General features: G+C 48.7%; 4 protein-coding genes across 4 annotated transcripts; 2 read left to right on the forward strand and 2 right to left on the reverse strand.

The window, feature by feature from the left end:
• Window positions 1–3,478: 3,478 nt before the first annotated feature.
• Window positions 3,479–3,706, reverse strand: N7473_013191 (uncharacterized protein; the record flags this gene model as incomplete). The annotated part of the gene is made up of 1 exon (XM_057159130.1): window positions 3,479–3,706. One exon carries the CDS (start codon window positions 3,704–3,706, stop codon window positions 3,479–3,481), a length of 228 nt encoding a protein of 75 aa, XP_057002180.1.
• An 81-nt stretch (window positions 3,707–3,787) lies between these two features.
• On the forward strand, window positions 3,788–5,082 carry N7473_013192 (uncharacterized protein; the record flags this gene model as incomplete). The annotated part of the gene is made up of 2 exons (XM_057159131.1): window positions 3,788–3,913; window positions 3,997–5,082. The coding sequence occupies 2 exons, from the start codon at window positions 3,788–3,790 to the stop codon at window positions 5,080–5,082; spliced, it is 1,212 nt and encodes a 403-aa protein (XP_057002181.1).
• A 9,536-nt stretch (window positions 5,083–14,618) lies between these two features.
• On the forward strand, window positions 14,619–15,773 carry N7473_013193 (uncharacterized protein; the record flags this gene model as incomplete). The annotated part of the gene is made up of 1 exon (XM_057159132.1): window positions 14,619–15,773. One exon carries the CDS (start codon window positions 14,619–14,621, stop codon window positions 15,771–15,773), a length of 1,155 nt encoding a protein of 384 aa, XP_057002182.1.
• A 3,366-nt stretch (window positions 15,774–19,139) lies between these two features.
• N7473_013194 (uncharacterized protein) lies at window positions 19,140–20,571 on the reverse strand (the record flags this gene model as incomplete). Its single annotated transcript, XM_057159133.1, has 4 exons — window positions 19,140–19,199; window positions 19,315–19,620; window positions 19,672–20,160; window positions 20,212–20,571. 4 exons carry the CDS (start codon window positions 20,569–20,571, stop codon window positions 19,140–19,142), a joined length of 1,215 nt encoding a protein of 404 aa, XP_057002183.1.
• Between the last annotated feature and the right edge of the window lie 2,014 nt (window positions 20,572–22,585).

Consider the following 22,585-nt stretch of genomic DNA (forward strand, 5'->3'; position numbering starts at 1 on the left):
AACACTCTTAAAGACTCTTTCTATTGATTATTTTTAGTAATATAAAAAAAACAGTCTTTGTTGTAGTAAATGTCATGTTTTGGAAGAAAAATATGGTATTTTGGGGGGGATGAGTAAAAAGTGTCAACAAAGAAATGAGAGATATATCTTCAACACAAACACTACATCTTCTTCTTCCCTCACCACCGACTTTGTTTACTAAAGGTAAAACATCTGTTTATCCTACCCCCTGAAAAACCGAGAATGTCGAAGCGTTTTGCGCTCCTCCGCGAGTCACCAATCAGGTTTCAGACGTTATCGCTGAACGCGAAGGATTCAAGGGGTAATATACCGACGAGCCACTCTGCTTCCCTTAGAGGCGGGGTCTGGTAGAAAGCAAAGATCCCGAAAGTGGAACGTGAAGGCTCAAACTTCAAAGCATTTGGTTTGGGCTGCTCCTGGGATTTCTTGCTAGAGGTCTCTAGGATGATAAGAAGTAGGTAATTGGACATGTGCAATGTATGTTCCTGTATCTATTAGCCAAGGAATCAAATACTGCGGTATCGATGACAAACTTGTTCTTTTTTTTTTTTTTGCGTGGTAGCTGCAGATGTTTTCTGAAGTTTCATCAGGTTGAGAAATTTCGGAAACGATGTATCCACTGGCGAGAAATTTGAAAATAAAAGAGAACAGAGCCGTTGAAGAGTTGTTGCTGCTAAAGAATATCAGGAGATAAGCCACCTTCAAGAAGATATACAGTGCTCGGGCTTCCTGGACTTCCTGGACACTCATCTGCAAGTATAAGAGGATTCCCAGGACCTCCGAGATATTTCTTTCAGCGTAGCTTTCGTACTTTCATCGGCAATTTACCATCATGTTGTCTGGCTGGACAACCAATAGCAAAAGTCAGCCTTTTCGAAGCTACTGATATCTACGGATACTTGAAGTAGTCCAATGGAATGGCGGCCAGGGTGTTCGCAATCCTGGTATCGGTCTCTCTTCATGGAGCGGTTTTCAGCAGGAGTCGTTCCTGATGCTCGGGGGCGACCACGGAGAATTAAACACGGTCTCAATGGCGCAGTGATCTGAGCCATGCTCTGTCTCGAGTAAAGAACACTTGACCATTGAGTCTGTCAGGTTTTCCGAGGCAAGGACAAGGTCGATGGTCGACTCGCAGTCGCCACTCTGCCCTCCACCGTACGATGTCTTTGTGCCTCGTTTGAGTACACTGTTGAGAGCAAATTCATTCATGAGGTCAATGATTGGATCTGCTTCACCTTGTCTTCCCAAAGAACGCCGTCTCTTCCCCAGAAGTTTCCCATAATCAAAACCGCCACCACCGCGCCCGTGTCTCGCCGTACCTTCGTGATCGCGTTGGTAGATGAATGCATGCGTCATCCAAGTCTGAGGCGTTGCCCCCTTCAACGTAAGCTGATGCTATGAAAATCAATCTCTCGGGAAGCCTGATAACCGCGGCCGTGAGATCCGGGGATCCTATCGGTATTTGCTCCGCGTCTACTTTTTTGTTCACCCAGAACATACTTCGAATTGCCCACCTGCCTTCCCTCTAAGCCGAGGAAACCATCTTCGTCCATTTGTGGTATCCCATCGGGGTGTTTAAAAGCCGGCCTTGGATCCTCCTTGCCTGGGGTTCTTGAATCGCTAACGCCACCGCGTTCTGAGTTTCTTTGTCATTCATAATCTCTCGTGCACTGTGCCCTGCTTCCTCACATTTGGTTGAATTGTTCGGAGAGTTTCATTCATGACGTGATGGATAGAGCTTTGGACAGTTCTTGCTGTACGATTTATGAAGGCCTCCGCAAGGAATGCACTTTGGAATCGTCTGGTCACAGCTACTGTGGCAGTGGCTCTCCGCGGCGCATGTCGCACACTTTCTTGCATTGGAATGCTTTATGTCCAATCTCCTCGCAGTTGTAACATTGTGTTGGTCGGGGTCGATATTCAAAGGTGCTGGTCACGCCAGATTCTCCTCCAGCGTGAAAGAACCCCTCGGTCAAAAGCCTCCGCGCGTCAGTACTCTTAGTTACGTAAAAAAGTAAACAGCCATGGACCCATAAGCCTTTGCATTTTCCTTTCCGCTGAGCCGTCCGATCTTGGCAATGGTGGCGCCATTCTCCGCGCTGAAGACCGCCGTGTCTTCGATAGCGGGCTTCGGCTCAAATCTCACCCTTCTCGTCCAGAACCGCGGGTCCTGTTCACACTGTCGACTTTGATGGGATAAAGTTCGTCACGAAGCACCCGGGCTCCCGCACCGACTCTAGACTCCACCACTTTTCTGACCAGCTAGAGCTCGGCTTCATCCCGGCAAGAAATTCGGATCCGGTTTGTGTTTTCGGTCCTACCGTAACGGCACGACAGCGCCAGTGCATGTAGCTTTCCATCGTCCTGATTTCGGTATCAACTGCCGTGCGGCTGGAGCCTGCGGACATCCGTTCGTTTTCGTTGTCTGCCATCTTCGAGGTGTCTATCGTGCAATAAAACGTGTCGGCGAAAGTGGTCGGTGTCGTGTTCGACGATGAAAAGGTTCGTATGTTGCTCGGATAACTCATTTGGGGCGTTACGGGTGACATCTGCATAGGGTGGGGATCCCGAGGCGGGCTCTGACAGGTTGATTGCCATGCGTAGGGATTGAATTTCGCGAAGAATCTCATCATGACCGTTTTGAGAGCGTGGCTCGGAGAGGCCTTGTGGTGTCGCGGATCTGTCTGCCAGGGTCGGTAGCTCCTGTCGAACTTCTGCAAGGGTTGGGCTGAATTCTTCTATGATTTTCTGCGGTTCTTTCTTATGCAGATCGTCGCGTCATCTGATATCTTTCCTCAGCTTAGCGAGCTCTTTCAAGAGATTGGTAGCGCTCAAGTCCTCGCTCTCCATCGAGGCGTCGTCCGAAGATACCGCGTGATGTTGGAGTACTGGTTGTTGACCGGACATGTTCATGCCTAAGTGTAAAACTGCATTCTCTCGCTTCTTATGAGCATATCACTATCTGTCTCGCGGAAACGCAGATCTCTCAATGTACATTGTAGAAATGTATGTTGAGCCTGAACATGTTACTGTATTGGGAATGGGACGCTCTTTCGGAGTTCTGCGGCCAAAGGTAAAATATCTCGAAGCAAGCTGCAGAAGATATTACACATGGAGCAGAAGGTCCAGTCGTCGCTTAGGATAGGGCATTTCAAGCAAGGTGATGGCTTGGCGTGTATCGTGTTGCGGCCATCAGTCCACATGTTTCAAGCGGAATTTTCATTACTCAAATTATGAAAATACGAGGATGCGGGTAGCTTACCAATCCTGGAGTCGTGCATCATGTGATGAGAAAACGATACGTGATAGGCTCTTGATACGGAAGGGGTGATGTGTGGGTCTCAGGGGAACTTGTGGCCTGTGTCACTGTACCTGGCTGTTCAATTCGCGGATGTAAAAACGTCGTAAAACGACATGATGTCAGGACGTCGTCTCTACAACCAGCATAACGGAGCTTTCATACCAGCGACAAAGTCTCTTCTGCGGCCGGTCGACCCTTCTTGCTGCAGCCGTGCTGCTCTTCCTGAACGCTGGGGCTGAGGAATCCAAAGCTCATCGTCCCACGCGAACTACTCGCCAGTCCCCGCAACGCGTCAAGGCCTCTCCAACCTCCAATTTCCAAAAGCAGCGCCATATCGGGACATGTCCTCTGGGTCACTGTCCTTTCAGTCACCAGCTTCGCCATGGTATCTACACCGCCGCAGCAACCATTCCTTGATCACGGTTCATCATCGTTACCCCTGAAGCTTCCCATCAAGTCGCCAACATGAACTTCCCTTCCTTCACCGTTGAGGTCAAGCTGAGGTCGTTCACAGAGATATTCTACGCTCTACACGACGAAGCCCTACGCGACAATGAGGAGGACTTGGATAAGTGGATCGAGAACCAGGAGGTACGGCCCCATTCGAGCACGGAGAGCGACTGGCCCCGACCGGAATTGCTGTGAACACAACACTGACTCAGGGCGGAATGCAGTTTGCCAACAAATTCCGGAGTCTTTTTGATGTTCTTCCAATTTGCTGGCTCGAGGAGCTGGCCGATCTATTCCCGAGGACTAGACGACATGTCCTCTCTCCTATGAGGGAGACCAGAATCTTGAAGAAGACCCGCAACCGAGCCATATTGAATTTCCGAAATAACCTGCCGGTGGAGAAATTGAAGCCCGAGACGATTGAATCGATCTGGAAATGGGCCGATGACCCGGCGTCCTTCTTTAAGGAAAATGACCGCACGGCGAATCCGCTCCCCGAGGCGGGTGCCTTGCTCACGCCGCTCGATTCGGTATGCATTCTCTTAGACCATCTCGAGACACGGGTTCAGCTCGACCGGATTCGCCGGAGATTGTTGCTGTATCTTCTAGCGTGGATGGTCGAGACGAGGATCCAGGTTGGGACACACGATGATGTGGCCAGCATGCTGGTCCAGTCACACTTGATCTCCCCGGTCTCTCAGAAGTCCTTTGCGGGTAATCTCAGGGATTGGTTGGCCAGGGGCCGGCAGTATCTCCATCTGGCCAAGAGACTGGGCGAAGAGGGCGAAGCGGGCGCCGTGATCTTCCTCCCAATGTGGAAGGGGGAGTCTGTTTGGTATCACCACAGTCATGTCGGCGGCGGCAACGGAGCTGAGATCATCGCTTGGCTCAGGGCTAGTAAGGTGACGGAGGACGCCCGTCGGACACACGAGTATCGCAACGTCGACGGTGTGGTGAAAACGCTGAGCGCCAACGAGGTGGTGGAAAGGCTGAGGGCGGCCTTGGACGGGAACTTACTCGTTCGTCATGAAATGGTCTCGCCGTCGCCGCCAATGCCACCCGGGAGCCGTATTCGGAGTTCCCGTCAGCTGCCATCTCCGGTGATACCATCGTCGCCACCGACACTCGGCCAGCAGGGAGGGCAAGAGCTTTTACCACGTCAAGCGATGACTCTTAGCCAGTCGTCCCCCGATGCTGGGAGTTGCACCCTCGGAGAGCCTTCACCCTCCGTCATCGTCCCTCGGGAGGATGATTGTCGTAATTTAGGTTTTCTCACGGGACAGCCTCGATGCGGCTCCGACCCTATCTGAGAATCAGCTCGCTCACAGGGTGCGGTCGTGTTCTTGACTAGACAATGCAAAAGGCAAGGCCCTTTGTCGGGATCAGAGGTTGTTGATGTCTGGCTATTCAGTCTTTATTCAAGTCGCTCGTTGCATTTACTGATCATAAATAATGATGTCGATTTCTACTTCTTGATCTCACGTTTGCGGTTGAAGCAGCGACTGATGGGCCTGTTCGACCAAGGGGGCTTGAGGAATTTCTTGCAGCCCAATTCCGAGAAGTCTGTATTCATACGATCTCAATGCGAATGCGATGCTGTAATAACCGTAATAAGTATGATCAGAGAGGCGTTCCCAGAGATCAATAAAAATCCTCTATACTAACCTACTTATTCAAAGCTCATGCTTTGAAAGCCTGGCTCCGTTTTTTACCACTTCCCTCCTTCAGGATCAGTCGTACGAGCAACTTCCCTTGATTAGTCTTTCATCAGGTTCCAGGGAAGAGAACGAACTTGAGCAGCCAGCAAGATTTCTCACTTGAAATAATCTGTTCGCTAATATCATTATGATTCAGCCCACATACCCCCTTCTCATCAAAAACCCCCATAGAGCCCCGTGTTCGTCACTCGCAAACCAAAAATTCCAAGAGCGCACGGGCGCACGAATGCATCGTCGAAGTTTCCCCATGCCTATCATAACTTGCGATTATCCATCACTAAACCAGAAGCTCCGAGGGAAAGGATCCCATGAAGACAGCGGTCTTATGGCAGTATGCAAAGCAAAGAGATCGGCGGCCGCAACAGTACCCGATCGAGAAAAAGACGGAGCGGCTAGGTATGGCGGACGGTACCTGCCAGTCCCCAAACCCGCTCCTGTTCTTATCAAGAAATCGCTCACTACCGAAAAGCCTGGCCAGCCCGTTAGCAAAATGTGGATATATCACTTTCTTAAGCGTCTCCCATCAGACCTACAGTCAGGTCTGGTGAAGCAGCGTACGAAGGAATTGAAACGATATTAGGCCGAAGATGAAGGTCTTTTAGCCCAGTGGGATGATCTGCTCAAAGACCTGCATAAAAGTGTGCCTGCGCGGCTAGTATTCAACTTCGATGAGTGCGGCTTCCGGCCAGGAGAGGGCAAAACCAAAATGTTGTTGGTAAGAAGGATAACAAGAGATCTTGCCCTGATCTAACTGAGACTAAGCAAGGTGAAAAATATTACTGCGCTTGGCTGCCGATGGGTGGCAGAATCCGCTATCCACATTCAACAGCAGCAGAGCTTTTATGGAGTACTGGTTCGACGGTAGCGAAGATCTACCACCAAATACGATGGTCGGAATCTTACAAAATGGCTGGATATCTGACCTATTAGCCAACCAGTGGCTTGACTGGTTTACTAAGGCTACTCGCAATCAGACGAATCAGGGCGGAAAGCGTACCCTAGTAGATGAGCCGTCGGGGGGTGGGGTCTCGCTCAGGGACCGATCGGCCAGCTTCTCAACCACTTCGTCATCAAATAATGCCACCGATACCATGTCATCGATACTGGGCTCTCCAAAATCCTCTAGAAAGCGCTCCACGAAAGGAAAAAAGCATATCGTGCAATCGCTCCCCTTCGGGTGGTTCTAGCTTCATGGCCAGACGACTTTTTGTTGAAGTCGTCGTCGGACAGCGCCAACTAGATAGGGTATTGCTAGAACGAGTAGGGGCAAGATTACGAAAAAAGAGAACCCTTATTGCGCGCTCCGATATATTCGCCCTTGCGCCGCGGTCACTAGCTGCTACGGAGAAGCTATTAGCTTGCGCACGAGAGCTACACAAGCAAAAGTCGGAACCCGATGTCCGAGTCCCGTCCCCCTTACGATAGTCATCAGGCGAAGGCCGGTGGCAACACTCCCTTCCATCAGTAACAGACTTATCCTGGTGCTGTATACATGGCGTCAAACGGTACTTAAACGGTACTGAGCCCAGACACTGGGGCCATACTACAGATCGAAGAGCCTTAAATGAAAAAACATGGGGTGGATTTCCTCAAAAGCAGGCAGTGCTTGGCGGCGGATCTGTGGCAAGGGTGTGAAAGTTCGACTGCAATAGACAGACCGCTGCTGTCTGAAAGCTTGGTCTGTTGGTGTGAAAGGTTGGACGAAATTCTGATAGCCATTGTCCAAGCCCCGTCAATTGATTTGCACTTGCATCCAGCAGCTGGGAAGTCGTGACTGAGCTCCACGCCCAAGGCTTCGCAGGCTTAGGGGTACGTTTTCTCGACGGCCGGGCCTGCGCCTCGTGTGATGTGTGGCTCGGTACCATGAACCGCGGCCGAGTGGTGTAGACCGGAAAGATAACTCCATCGTCGACCAGAGGGGGGAGGAGAGCCGCACACATAGGTAATCGGCGGAGGAATGCACGAAGCTTGGAGGGTATTGATGGTAGTTGAATTTGGATGCTGAACGCTGTTGTTGAACGCTGTTGTGTTGTTGATAGCTGCTGTTGATACCGCCCATCCGTCTACTAGGAGCTCCAGAACCACTGATACAGCCACTAAAGGTAAAGATGTATCATCTGTGCATGGAAAGGCACGCGTCACTGCGGGGCGACGGCTAGTTTACCAACAGTGTTTCCTAAGCCCCGTCTGATCAACGTGGCTTTTCGTCATAAAGAGCGCGATTTGGGGAGCGGAAGTACCCAGTGCGTTGCAATGAATCGGCGTTGAAGATTTTCTCACCAGCCCTGCCGTTGACTATTGCCGAAATGTGGCCGATTCTCTGTTAACAACGGTTAGACAGAACTCGGTACGTTTTGTGCCTCTTGACAGCACGTGGGGGACGCTGGTGGCTTTAGTACACTTTGTGATTTTCAGCTAATTCCGAGTCATGGTCCTCTTAGACCACTGCTGAGTCTTCTTGATACCCTATCTGCGACTCCCAAAACTGGTTCACGACATCAGCTATCTCACAGGCTTTTCGTGTTGGGTGTTAGGGACATTAAGCTTGAGGCTGGCGCTTAGAGAAATGTACCCAGCCAGCGCGGCTTCTCGGCTATCAGGGAGTATAATAGACTAGACGCTCTCAAGAATTTCTCTTCTGAATGCTTGTAGGCAGCAGTTCACCGACAGAGATAAGAGAGCATAGATACGCATGGGATATGCGGGAAAATGTGCGGAAATAGCTTTCTAACTCCGAAACCTGTCGCTTAGCACACGCACAGGCTCATGCCTTTCAATATATCGACCAAGAACACTCGGAGTGTGGAGGTGCATATACGGACGGTCGGCCGAGATAGTGGCTGCTTGTTATTCATATCATATAGAGGCTGGTCTCAAACATCCTGCCAACAAACAAAGCTCGGAGAATGAATTCTTCCACCACCGTCGAATAAGAAGCGGAGGCAGCTACCATCATCAATTTTGTATGCTCCCAAAGAGCCAGATCGTGCCGAAAAAGGCCGTAAACCATCTCGAATCTTGCACAGAGCTTGTTCATTTTCCATTCTTGCCAACCTAGAATCGTAGAGGTGTGGCAAGTTAAGAAGATCTGTTCGAACCAGGTATTCTTCCTGAGCCCCAAATGATTTAGTACATGAGGTTTGGAACGCCCTTGCAATCCTCTTTTTGCTATGGAGATACCTGTCAGTGGCAATTTTACACTTTGGTGAACTGTTCGCCCACAATACTCCCACATCTGCTTCAGGCTTGGATTCATATCGACTGCCTCTATCATGCGATTGCTAAATGAATAGCGCTTTCCGGCAAACAGAAAATCCCCCACTGAGTTGTAGGATTGAGTATAGAGAAGGCCCTGTTCTCGGAGTGAAGGAGCGACGTCGGGTCTTCAAACTGAGAAATCCACTATCACGAAAGAAGAGAAGGTAAAAACGTCGGCGAAGAAGCACTGGGAGGTTGGTGATCTATTCGACATTTTAGAGACAACATCGGTGCCACAAGAAGGTGAGAGGCTTCGTAGAGCTCAGTGGGCCAGTAGTATGATAGGTGAATGTCTTGTCAGAGGTTATCGGGCAGATTTCTTTATTAATATCCTGATGCATGATTGCTATATGCTTCGAGTCGATAGCCGTAGACCAAATTTGACCAAACCTTTGCTACATACCAAGCCAAGTTATGCTTTTGCTGGTCAACTTGAGATTTTGGCATCGAGAAAGAGTTGAAGATGCCTGAATCGTTGGAGAGTTTTCTGCTCGATGATTTTCAAGTATCAGAAACCACATAGCTGCAAGCTTGTCCGGCGGAAGAAAGTAATTCAATTGCTGTGGTCTCGCTTGAGATTTCGTGGAGTGGCTCTCCCTCCACTTTGCACACGAGTCCAAGCGGGCGTCGCCGTAGCTGGAAGGGTAGTGTTGAAGATGGTGCTCCGAATAATATCTAGAAAGACCCGGGATGAAGATCTGGTCCATCAAAATCCTCAAGTCTTTTCCACTTGAGATGGGAACTAGGTGAACGGGGCAGGGAGAGGCCAGGAAAGAGAATATGGATCGATGCGTCCTCTATTCCGGCCACGTGTCCCAATGTATATTGTTTTATCTTGTGGAGAGGCGTAGGGACGTGACGGCTGCAGCCATTGCGATGATCGATATATTTCACCGGTAATGGATGAGTATGGAGAGATGACTGGAGCTCTGGTATCGGGCGTTGGGTAGGTTGCCACCGAATCCCTTGACCAAGGCAGCTTGGGAAAGATTCAGCTTATCTCACAGGCCTCAGCAATGCCGGCGTGTTTTCAATACCCTGACCACATGTTGGAATAGAAATAGATGGAGGAGAAAATGGTGACAGCTGTGGACCAACCTCCAGTGTAGAAGCACATCCACATGGGGATTATCTGCACTATCCTAGCCGTAGCATACATTTCAGAGCAAGCCCGTTGATGACCGTCATTGAAGCATTATGGGACCTCAGCCTCTGTAGTTCCGTCTCCTTGGCGAACCCATACGCTTGATCCACCCCGGTCCCAGCCTTCTATGGCGCACCACAATGACGGTGCACACAACCTAGGCATTTCGGAATGCCGCGTGAGCGAACGACCCGATGACACAAATTTCACCGATGAGTCTTGCTTATATACCTCAACGAGATCTGACGGCCACGCCAGATTTGCTCTTTCCAATCAATAGGGGCTGTAAGTATTTTTGCTGTTATTGAAATGCCCTAACCGTTTTACAGCGACGGGGCGAGGGGATGTGGGCTGCGGCGCAGAATTTTACTTTGTAAAGTCCGCTGGAGAGCGCTCTAGTCCCAGAACGTTGAGAGTTACCATGATTCTTTCTCCCGTCACAGCCTCTAGGAATTCATCTTGTCAGCCGCGGGAGTCCAAGGCTTCATAGGAGAGAGAGGCAGCATATTCCCATCTTCTGGTCACTCACCACACTATAATGCACAGACATTGTACTCCACCTGGTGAAGAAACAGATTCTGACCGATATAAATATAGTCGCCCGGGCCAAACATATTTATAATCTTATGTGACACTTTGGACCAGGCCAGACCGAGAGATGCTTGCTAGGGTCAATAGCAGAAAATGCCGGCCTCAATTTCCGGTGAAGATGTTGGGCCTCCACTTTTTTAGATATCACTTAAAGGCTGAGCAGGTGCTAACAGAGCACAGGCACGGCGAGGCAGAATGTACAGGATGAAGGCTGCAGAAGCACTGCCTCAACAATGATTGTGGACCTTCACTTCCTGAGGTGCACCAATCAGCATCAATATTGCGATGGCCGACTCACAGAAAGCCTCCTAGGCCTGCGCGTCTCTTTCTGCCTTCTCATGGAAATCGGAATGAGGTGTCATCTCATCCTTCTCTTCGTTCGGACAGTGCTTGGTATCTAGATACATGTTATACGGCACTTGGCAGAAAGTTCTCCACCACCTCTGTGGTACAGTGACCGCTGAGCCTACTCCAAACGGAGACTGCACCAAAATAGAGGCGATACCTGTGGCCAGGGCCACAGGTATCGCCTGTAGTCCGTATACTATCCACGGTCCGGTAACCCGCAAAATAGGTTGCGAACTATGGGGTAGTTCGCCACCATATTCGGCCCGGGGCGGGATTGCAACCTGACTTGAGGCCGCGGGGGTATTTCGGATGTTCAACGGCACCGTGCCCAAGGCCGAAGCTTGACCTCAATCATTGTGGAGGATGGAGAATGGAGATTCCCCGGAGATGGTCATCCGGTCTGCCTGGCTGCCGTGGGGAAAGACTGGCAAAGAGATCCTCAACATCAAACCTTTCTCTTTCATCTTCACTTGGATGCGAACCGTTGCCCGATTCGCTTGTCGCTCCGGATCAATTGGGTCGAAGTCGAACGAGAACACGGAGACCTAGCCTTGTTTGTTAGTTGGCTCTCTCTGAGTGTCACAATTAAGGAATGCGGTGATAATTTGGCCATCTGAGCATAGCTTCCTGGGGCCGATTGCAATCCCGGGACCAAGACTGTGGTTCCTAGGGGCTGTGTTGCCCGTCTCAGGAGGTAGCACAGTCGTTCTCAGGAGAATTATGTATCCTAGAAGCCGCCATCAGTTTTCTAGGATGCTTCCGCTTCGGCGCGATGCTCGACTGGATTGGTCGCACGAAACATGCTGCGGTGACATTCTGTCAACAGTCAAGGTGGATTTAAAGCCTCGCTCTACCCACATGGATGGTGTCTCGAACAGCATCACACAATCACCATCATCATCCCTCTCAACGCTCACCACCACACGCAAATCGTTGTCCTCTCAAAGTGACCGTCAGATGTGCTTCGTGACATGCGAGCGCACCTGAATGACAATGCGTGTTCACGGACTGCAAAGACGACCAACTTGCCATACAAGTCTTTAACGAGCCGGACGTCTTGGAAGGAGGCAAAACAACTGCTAGGCATACTGACGGAACGGCTCTTCGATACGGGTGGTCTGGACCCTGTGCTTCATGCCATTGCCCCACTGCTCTCTGCAAGCGCTGGCATAGAGGGTACGCCGACGAGCTGAGCCAGACCTGGTGCAAGGCAGCGGGCCGAGACCTGGTACGCCACACTTCAGAATGTTCGCCGGCGCCGAGGTCTTACTGTTGAGAGAAACGGTCTACTCTCCCGGCCGGAGACCTCTCCCACGTCTCAGTACGGAGATGGCTCTGATCTGGCCAGAGTCAACAGCCCAGTGAACCTGTCTGACCCGGACTCCGAATACTCAACTGCATATGAGCTCGACCGCACCATAACGCCAGGCCAGATCCGAAAGAAGGACCTGCCAATAGGAATTACCGCCAAAACCCAGCCCTTCTGCGGTCTAATAAACAAAAAAACTGCCGCGGTCACTGCAGACTTTGACTGCACCGTACGGGAAGATGCCAAAGAATGCCTTGTTTGTTACGACTTGTCGAAAGACACAGTCTGTGTGGGGTGCACATCATGTCACCTCGCTGCCAACTGCGTTGCATGAGTAAATGGGTAGAAAGATCCCATTTTGAAGCACCCGCCCCGGGCTTTGTGTGGTAAGTTCATTTATTGCTGAATGGTCAACACTCAATGAATTATATTGTTTGTCCCATTTTTCTCCTATGAATGTCCAGTATCGTTGAGGCTAGATCGTCCTGTAGAGTTTGGTACACATCACGGTCTTGACTGTTGTGGAACATATCATCGCTTCAAATCACACGGAGCGTGGCTTCTTTTAGATTTGTGTCCGTCTTTGTCTACACATGCAACAAGGTCAAGGCCCCTACTAGTTGGCCCAAATTTGAATATTACTGGTGACGAGCAGGCTGCGCTCTGATATTTGACTATGTTTGGACAATTCCATTCCCTACCGTACTTTGGCCCTACACCTCGGTAACAATAGCAGAAGCATTGCAGTACACGTAGTACTATGACTGTGCACCCATAGTAATAAGGGTAATTTCCCTTATTTATAGAAATTGCGGAAATCCTGGATTAATGGACACCGGGACTTACTGCCGCCAACAAGAATGATTCCGATGGATTACAGATTTGATGCTTTTTGACGAAATTCACACGCACTTCCCGTACAGAAGGCAAGACCGGTATCATTTCGCCAAAAGGGCATATGTTACAATCCTTGGCCAGAGTATGTTAATACGGAAATGAATGGCATCGCAAATGAGACAACAAAGCACCCCAGACGTGGTCAGAGGAGTGGATGGGCCTCTTCTCCTCACACCAGCTGCCGAGGCAGCACAAAAGATTCAGCCAAAGATTGTGGTATACAAGGAAGGGAGAATACCGTTGCGCAATCAGAAGATTGAAGCCCATGGCGAACCCTCTTTCACGGGAGATTCCGATACCAGTGCGTTCACTGGTCACAATCGACTGCCCCACCGGTACACATAAGCTTGCAACTCCCCTTGGTTTGCAACCCCCCTTGGTTTGCAACCCCCCTTGGTTTGCAACCCCCTTGGTTTGCAACCCCCCTTGGTTTGCAACCCCCCTTGGTTTGCAACCCCCCTTGGTTTGCAACCCCCCTTGGTTTGCAACCCCCCTTGGTTTGCAACCCCCCTTGGTTTGCAACCCCCCTTCGTTTGCAACCCCACCCGACACTTCGGCTAAATCCGAGCGATCAATTTGGGGGCCAAGTCCTGGCAGAGGACGTATGAGATAAGAGCCAGAACCATTGGCTAAAATTTTCATAAACCAAAACTTACAGTCATTGGACACCGTGAGACTGTTCTGCCAAATTACGGTAAAAAAAATAGAATGGAGCCGAACTGTCTCAAACTTTTAGTGTCGTCGTGCCGACTAGAGAGCTAGCCTGGTTTACACGACGGACATGAAGGGCGTAATGGTATTTCCCCAAAAGACCAATATTTATTTCTAGTGCGCAAAATGACAGAAGCAAATCCTACGTAACGGGCCATGGAGATCAAGGGTTCAACCTATAGTGTACCCTCTCTTGTTATCTACCCCGCCGGTGGTGCCTCGCGTAAACCTCGCGTCTTCTGAATATATCGTGATTACAGCACCTAGTCACGATGCTGTGCAAGCTTGGAAATTACAGCGGAAAAGATAGCTAAAAGATATATTCCACGCTCTTTCTTGTGCTCGAACATGGTGTAGCTTATATAGGAATAGTAGAAAATTTTCGGACAATTGTCAAAGTCGGTTTGGCGAACTGCATCCGCTATGTGAGTCTGAGTAAATAACAAAGCAGACAAGGATACCGATCCTATGCTCGTAGGAGGGACGACTGGTTGCCTCCCACGATAGACAAAGGATTTAAATCCAAATTGGTTTGATTCCTTACTGCGTATAATAGAGTCAAAGCTCATATATTGGTCCTTCCGAGGTTTACGCAAGCGCCCAGCGGCGCAACCATAATTCGGTGGAGGTCTCTCTTGGTGGATCAACCTCCTCCCATCCAATCAGAAAACAGACAACTTGGTTTTCTGTGCTAGTGAAGATACAATGCCCCTTGCCCAGGAATTATTGCGCCGGTGTTTGGGAATTTGGTAGGCTAGAGCTAGCTCGACTATTCCGAGCCATTGTGGTTGTCGTTCGACTTATGACCCTCTATATATTCGAAGGGCATATCACTGACCATACTTTGGGGTAGTACCACTTTTTGACAGAATGTCCCAATGGTTGCTGCCATCGACTGGTCGCCTTTCGTTGAAAGTTAGCGTCAATATTGGATCTGAGTTTCAGCCTCCAGAATGGCTACTGGAGAAATTCGATGCGATTGAGGAAAAGGAGATGAAGAAGCAGTTGCAAGATAAGATGAAGCATGCGAGACGGGCGTTGGAGCTGAAGCGAATGAGGTTGGAGGAGCTGGCAACCCTATTGAAGGGGACGGAGAAGGTGACACTGCCGAAGAAGCCAAAGGAGATTCAGGCGAAATTGATGAATTCGTTGAAGGGGGTGCGCCTAGTCGAGGTAGTGGAGCTGGAGAAGCAGTTGAATGAGATGGATCTGGTGCAGCTTGCAAAATTGTTGGAGAAGATGAAAAACGTGGGGCTGGCGACACTGTTGAAAAATATGACGTTGAAAGAGCTTGTTGAGGTGGCGAAGCAGTTGGAGGAGGTGAAACTTAAGCAGCTGGCAAAGCTGTTGAAGCAAATGAGGCAGGTGAATGCCGACCGCCAAATGCAAAGTGCTTCTAAGTTTGAGATATCCCTCTCAAATCTGCTTTCAAAGCCTGAATTTACCTGGATACTTTGCTCTCTTACTTTCCCGGGAAAGAATGAAGTGGCAGTGATTGACGTCAAGAGTCATATTGTCTGTGTTGACATGGTTTCAAGGAAAGATACCATCTCCTTCAGTCTAACGCAAGAATCGATTGAAAGTCTCTCGAAAATTTACGGCGACAATTACTTAACTGGCTGGGACAAAAGAAACTTGGAAGCAATGCGAGCCGTGTTTGAAAAGAGCTGCTCCGAGTTCATGTATTACACAGACGCTTCTGTTCTACAAGGTCTTCAGAGGAATGGTTGCAGCAAGCTACCAGCGAACAAAATGAAGGCTGCCGAAGAAAAAATACTATCGCTTCTGGAAACACCGCATGCGCAAAGCATGGCAAGAAATACGAAGGCTATCAACAACTATCAAATTGGAGAGGTGGCTTTCCCGACCTCCTCTCCATATGCAGCCCTCGATTGTTATCATCCGACAGCAACTTATGATGCAGGCATGCAGACCCTATATTGGCCACCTGCAACAAGTGGAGTTATTGATACGAATTTTTCTCCGAGCCTATCCTTCGTCCCTCAACAGGGATGGTACAGCTAGTCTCCTATGGAATATTTCCAAGCCAATGGTCATAATTTTTGCTTGACACCTTATACGAGTGATGCAAGAGACGTATATTTCCAATTCGTCACAATTGACAAAGCTCCCCAATCGTGCCAAGGTTTCTCTTTGATCTTCTTTAACAACCACTAACATCACATTCTCCGGTCGGCTTGCGGGAAGCAACTCTTTAATGAACACTATCAAGCCATTCATTCCTCGTTTTTCTGCGTTCCTTCGCAGGAAACCGTTTCTCAGTATACGACTCCAAGTACTCCTACCAGCGAAGCCTGTAGAGGTATTTGCCGATCGTTACCAAACCTTTGAAGGTGAGCTAAGGCGTGACTTCAACTGTATGGCTCGCGTGTAATCTGAAAGGCAGCCTTCGACTGTTGTCCCCAGTACGAAGCTATGCTTGTCTCTAACAAATTTACAGACATGTCGAAGGGCTAGAGAGCGTCGCGACCCTGAAAAATTGTCAATAAAAATGCGAGGTTTTGGTCATGAACGCGAAATTGAAGAGCATCTTTCCACAGCAGCCCCATCACATCGCGGGCGGTCACTTATTCGAACCTACCAGACTCTTTTGGAGCTAAATGATCAGAAGGTACTTATTCATGTCTTTTGTACCTCTTTTGGTCGTAGGAGTCCACATTTGTCCATCAACTTTCTGTATTAAATTCACTTGATTTCGTCGTGTTATTGCAACAGCTCCTCATCAGAGGTTTATCAATTATTTCAGTCATATTCCTATCTATCTAGAATCTAAAATCAGTAATAAGCTAACGATCTTGAAGTCGCAATGCCGACAATTTTATCTATGGTACCGGAGTACCGGAGAACCCCTAAGACTTCATGCATCTTGATACTACAGGTGCTAACATCCCAACAGTGCATCGGTGTACGGAGGCAGAAGTCCCCAGTACATGTCCTCAAGTAAAAGATGCACCAAGTGCTACTCAGTCTGAACCATTAAACCCATGTCACCCCGAGTGAGAAGGCGTCCAGGAAGGGTGATTTCTCACCACATTGAAAGAGCATCTTTCAGATCCGAGGTAATCCATGACAGTGGGATTTCTCTCACGTTTTGAGAAAAGAATGGTTTCCCTCGATCAATTGAGGGTATTCTGTTCCTATCCGAGACAACATACCGGGTAAGAAATTCTTGGGAAGTGTGGGAATCCAGTAACTCACAGACCCCTGCGTATGAATAGAACAGGTCTCTTTCCCCCCTTCCTAACAGTACCTTCCTAACAGTGGTCCAACCACCAGAGGAAGCACAAGTGCCTGCATCAAAACGCTTACTAGCAGCCTGAGCTCGCGCAAAGAATATAGAGTAGCGACAAGCCCCGGTGAAAAACCGTTGACGTCCAAGGTACTGAGATATTCTCCTATGCGCAAGAGAATTTCTGCCCACTCCTTTCCGGCATCTGTGAAACACTCCTGTAGAAGTAAGACTCGTGCAGACACGACAAGTAATCGTACGCGCATCCACTGGTCCACAATATCCAGCCCCGAGACATCCCCAAACCATTGAAGTTCACTTTAAGATAAAAAAGTTCGTGCTTAGAAACGTCTGTTGCCACTGGAATATGTGTGGCTTTGGCAAGGCGCACATTGATCAGGGATTTTTTCAAGCGTCTAAGAGCTCTGGACAGTTGGCGACATTCGCAAAGTGAAGAGAAATTATCTCGATTTCAAGCTCGATCTTCGAACGTGCAAGGTCTAAATGGCCGTCTACACAGAGAAGATTAGCCAATCAGCAGATGATCTGAAAGCGATTTGTGTCGATCCTATGATTATACCTTTAAAAAAACGGCCAAAGGACCGATAGAGTTTGGAGACCGTTGACAACCTTTGAACATTGCTAGATAACTCGATGAGCGACCATTCAGTCGGCTGAGTCGGCTCCAACTTCTCTAGGACAACCATCTCGTGCATGGCTCGAGCAGAGTCCCCAAGTTGTATTGTATTTTCCAAATGAGAGAGCAGTATCCAATGTTTGAGTGTGCGCATTCGCGTGGAGTCCACTTCAATGTTGAAGTAATGCTCTGGAACCACGCCATGCAAACGATGTGTTCTTTAGCACACAACAGTGTCTATAAGGAGAACACGGCCGGACTGTTGAAATTCCATGCTACTCTTTATCGAGGGGCTGCCACCCTTTGCTCCGCAGCTTCCGAAACGCTATTATGGTTGGATCGGCACCTTCAGAGCCGGCCAACAGATGAAGAGGCGGTTGATAACCTTTTTCAGATGTTGGGTTGATACATATGGATAGACTACTACAACAACGAGGGAAGTCACCAGAATTACTGTGGAACTACCCATTGCGCCTCACTGAAGAGAAGATCGGTTAAGGGGTGTAAAAAGCTTACATTGGAATGAGTTATGGCGTTGCTCCGTAACTAGTCAATTCAATTACAAAGCACGATTTCGCAGATCCAGAGCCTGGCTCCTCGAACATTTCATTCTCCACCCGCGCATTTTATCAGTGATCGCGATAGGAGTCGAGTAGTCCCAAAATGACGATATTTGGAGGTTGTGGGCATACGGCCTGAAGTTGTCTTACCAAAAACAGGTCTCACCCTTCCAAATTTAGGTCCCCTTTCTTCCTCTACAAATGGTAGTTATCTCTCTACCAAGAGGATACATCCTTATTACTCCAAAGGATAAGTGGTTGTGAATCATGTTGCGTTTGACCGAACTGTAAGGGATATCTCAGAGAAGACAGTAGCAGTTCTCTCAATGAAAGTACACACAAAAGTCTACGTAAAATTGGGTAAATATGGAGTATATCCACGGATGCGTAGTATAAAACAGTATAGCTATGCTTTTCATTTCAGTAATGACCCGCATTATTTCACTTTTTGGGTGGAGAGTTCCAAAGTTCTCTTGAGATTGAGCGGGTGCGGCAGGAAGCGGTTGCAGAGGGATTGACGTTATTTACAACATGGTGATTTGAGCACTCCCGCAGCTCCTCTAAGTGACTTTGAAGAACTTCAACCTTGCCTCCCTTTTACCGCCCTGACTGACCCAGCCCATTTGTCTGCTTATTTTCCTGGTACTCATCAGCATCCAAAGATGTCGTTCAACATCTTCAACCTCCTATCGCACGCAATGTAATGTGACAATTGCACCGTGAGGGGAGGTATGGACCACGGAAATACCCACAGAGATCGGATAAGAACAGAACTGGGCGATCAAACCCTAGCATACCGATCATTTAAGGGTAATGTTTTAGCAGCGAAATGGGGATAAAAAATCACCTAGGAACCAAGTCCATGTAGAGGCTAAGGACAATGACAGTTCGGAAAGGACGAGCTACAAATAGCTGGTATCAACAAGGAACTTTCTACTATTCATTCAACGTTCAGAAACAACAACACCATCCATATATCTGCGAGCTCCAAAGACAAGGTCGACCTGAAACCTCGTCGATATCTGCACACTTTTCCCGGCTTTCAAGGCAGTACTCCATCTTGGTGTCCTTCGGAGATACACTACCCACGAGGGTATTGTGAGAATGTTGCTCACGTACGGTCTTGGTATGTGGCGGCTCCATGTTTTTGATTCTTTCATCCCATGTTCCCGTTTCAGCCAGGCGTTCAAGAGTGTAACAAACACATAAATCGATGTACTTCTCAGCGAGTTGTGTGTTATCCCACAATACTGCACATTTAGCAGCACGGGCTAAAGGATATAGTCCTGGTTTAGGAATATTGAGTTGTTGCTCCCAATTTGCGATGGATCTCAGGCGCTGCTTGATTTCGGGAGTTAATCTGGCAGATTCGGCTCCAGTCTGTACCGCATCCATTGATAGGTAATTTTGCATATCGCAAAAGTGCTACAGATTCAGTCAAAATTTGCCATATCTGGAACGGAGCGTGGAAATTACCTTTGCCAGTTCAAAAACTTGCTCTACATTCAAAATTTGTGTGTCCAGGCACTCCATCACCGACCTTGTCAAATTTATTTCACGCTGCTGGAGGGTTTGCAAATCCTGTCCTTTTTCGAGGAACGAGCTGACCTTGAGCTTTCGGTATAGATGATGATCAACTTTGGTTATTCTCTCGGCAAGAGCTCGAGGTTCAAGTGACAGATATTCGTCCAGAAATGTGGTACTAGAATCGAAGGGCTTGTCCCACATGTTGGAAGCGTCTGAGATGTAAGCCTTGAGGCGCACTGCCAGCACCTTTTTGCGTCGGAGCAAGATATTATGGGGTACGTATTCGTGAAGCTGATCTCTCAAGGGATTGGTAATAAAGTGACGAAGATCTTCAACCAGGTCTCTCTTTCTTGTATGCTTGTTAACCACATAGTCACATGCGTCTTGAACCACGGTGCGTATGAATGGATCAGCACCAATCGTTTTGTCCTCCAGGTGCTTATGTATGTCAGTTAATATCCAAGAGCGAAGAAACAGACAGAAACACACCTCTTTCATCAAGCTTAAGTGCCCTCCGGACTTCATGCTATAGGGCCGTTTCACGTAAAAGCTGCATATTTGCGAATACAGAAGCTCATATTCCTCGAGGAAGTCTCGCAAAGTGGGCGTAACTTGACCGCGGGATAGCTCTACTAATGCTTCGAATGGAATGAGCCCAACTTTATTCAGGCTTTGGTATATCAAACTCTTGACGACCATTCCCCAGTTATCGTCCCGAATCTGATTCGGATCAAAAGTCCAGCCCTTAAAGAGCGCGCCTTCTAAGCCAGGCGCCCTCCTCAACCCCGGTCTTCGAAATAAATAATGGCTCCAATTGCCATTGAAGAGCTCCGAAAGAAGACCCTCCATCTTTTTGCTGCTTGTGGTGGGAGTGGAAGGATCAATTTCGGTTGAAATATCGCTCCGGAACGAAGCAGAATGGATATGAACTAGTTCCCATGCTATTAGCCTAGGCTGTCGATTTATATCAAAAGGCGATGAAATTTGGAAAGCCTACCTGATCTGGAACAATCCACGGAGGCGTTGAGTATGCTCGCTTCCATATTTGTATATTCGGTGTCATCAAGAGGAGAAGGGATACTTCCGTTATATACATGATTCCGGCGACTCTTGCTAGTGTTCAGCCCCCATTTCTCGTAGTCCTGGGTAGTGAATATTGATGCCCCTCAAGCATGGCGTTAAAGGCGATGGGCGTGTTCGATATTTCCATATCGAGTCGCTGGCTAGTAACCTAGCCAATAGTACGGGGCTGTGAATCTTCACTAATGCGTGTGCGGCCGAACCACAGGTTTTAGCTAAATTCGGATCATGTAGCCATGATTGGTTGGTCAAAAGCTCTAGCGTCCTGCGCTTTCATAACATCATGTGCACCTCTGAGGATGATTGATAATCAGTGGTTCGCTTCCTGCCTTATAGCGTAGACTTTGATTTACCGAAATTAGGATCGTTGTGTGACTGCTCCACAGCGTCAATCACAAATTACACGTGCGAGTGGAGGAGAGGGACTACAGAAGACAAGACAGGTATCATTTCGCGAAACTGGTGTATGTTACAATCTTTGGCCAGAGTGCGTTGATACCAGAGCGTGAACTGGCCACAATCGGCCCCACCGATACATAAGCTTTGCAACCCCCCTTGGTTTGCAACCCCCTTGGTTTGCAACCCCCCTTGGTTTGCAACCCCCCTTGGTTTGCAACCCCCCTTGGTTTGCAACCCCCCTTGGTTTGCAACCCCCTTGGTTTGCAACCCCCCTTGGTTTGCAACCCCCCTTGGTTTGCAACCCCCCTTGGTTTGCAACCCCCCTTGGCTTGCAACCCCCCTTCGCTTGTAAAACCCTCCTCCAAGCCTAATCCTGTACCCGATCTTCCAACCACGTCAAAGTATGCGAATAGTGGAAAGAGCTGCAGTTGTCCTCTTCGATCATTGTAGCCCGCTGGTCTAGATTGTGGACCAAGCGCTGCCAGCCGCTTATTCGCCAATGCATGGTAGTCACTTGCACGCCCGGAGCCTCTTATTCCTTGCCGCAGATGTGCCTGCCTTCAGTCAAGACAACACTGTATCCACAATTTGGATAGACATCTCCTCCAACTAACGGCACCACAACGGTGTATACTAGCTTTACCACTTCGTACTTTTCTAAATGAGAAAACGTACCTTTTTGGATGTAAAATACGCCAAGTACAAGATTGATCACAATTTTCTCTCCCTGAAGCTATCCCGGATAGCTTGGAAAATCCAAGCTCCGCGTAGCAGCCCTTCCCAAGGGCTCCTCGCATCCCTAATGAGCCCCCTCGATGGAGAGACGCTGAAAGGGATTCATTTGCAACACAAGCATTGTGCACCCCAACCGGCCGCTTTGAAGGATTTGAACGCTATTCTGAATTTTTGTTGGGGTCACAGAAATAAGAAGAAAACCCAGATATCGAGGATGGCCAACCAATAGTAAGAGGAAGGCGGGCATCAGCGACTTTTAGATAACAACTTGAAGATGATAACTCATATTTCCTGCCATAATGAAATAACCTGTAGGCCCGATGAGCCTTTCTCGTACGTGAGATACTGCATTTCTCTTTTGTCTATAGGGCGGGGTAGGCGATCCTAACCATTCCCATCTCGGAAGCCACTTTTGTGGCCATCTTACATGCTACATGCATAATTGTTCCAATTTCTCAGTTTCCCTTGATGCCGTTTATCACCAACGATCAAGCCCTGACCTACGTCCACCAGTCAAGAGCAGTCTAATTCAACGGAATTCGGCCGAGCTGACGTATCTTCTACGGCGTACACCGCCGTAATCTTCGTATTAATACTTTTGTCGACTGCAGAAGCTACATTTGCATCACATTAGATCCATACATAAGAC

This window comes from Penicillium subrubescens, assembly GCF_028828155.1.
Source record: "Penicillium subrubescens strain IBT 31985 chromosome Unknown utg000013l_segment0_segment0, whole genome shotgun sequence".
NCBI classification, from domain to species: Eukaryota; Fungi; Ascomycota; class Eurotiomycetes; order Eurotiales; family Aspergillaceae; genus Penicillium; species Penicillium subrubescens.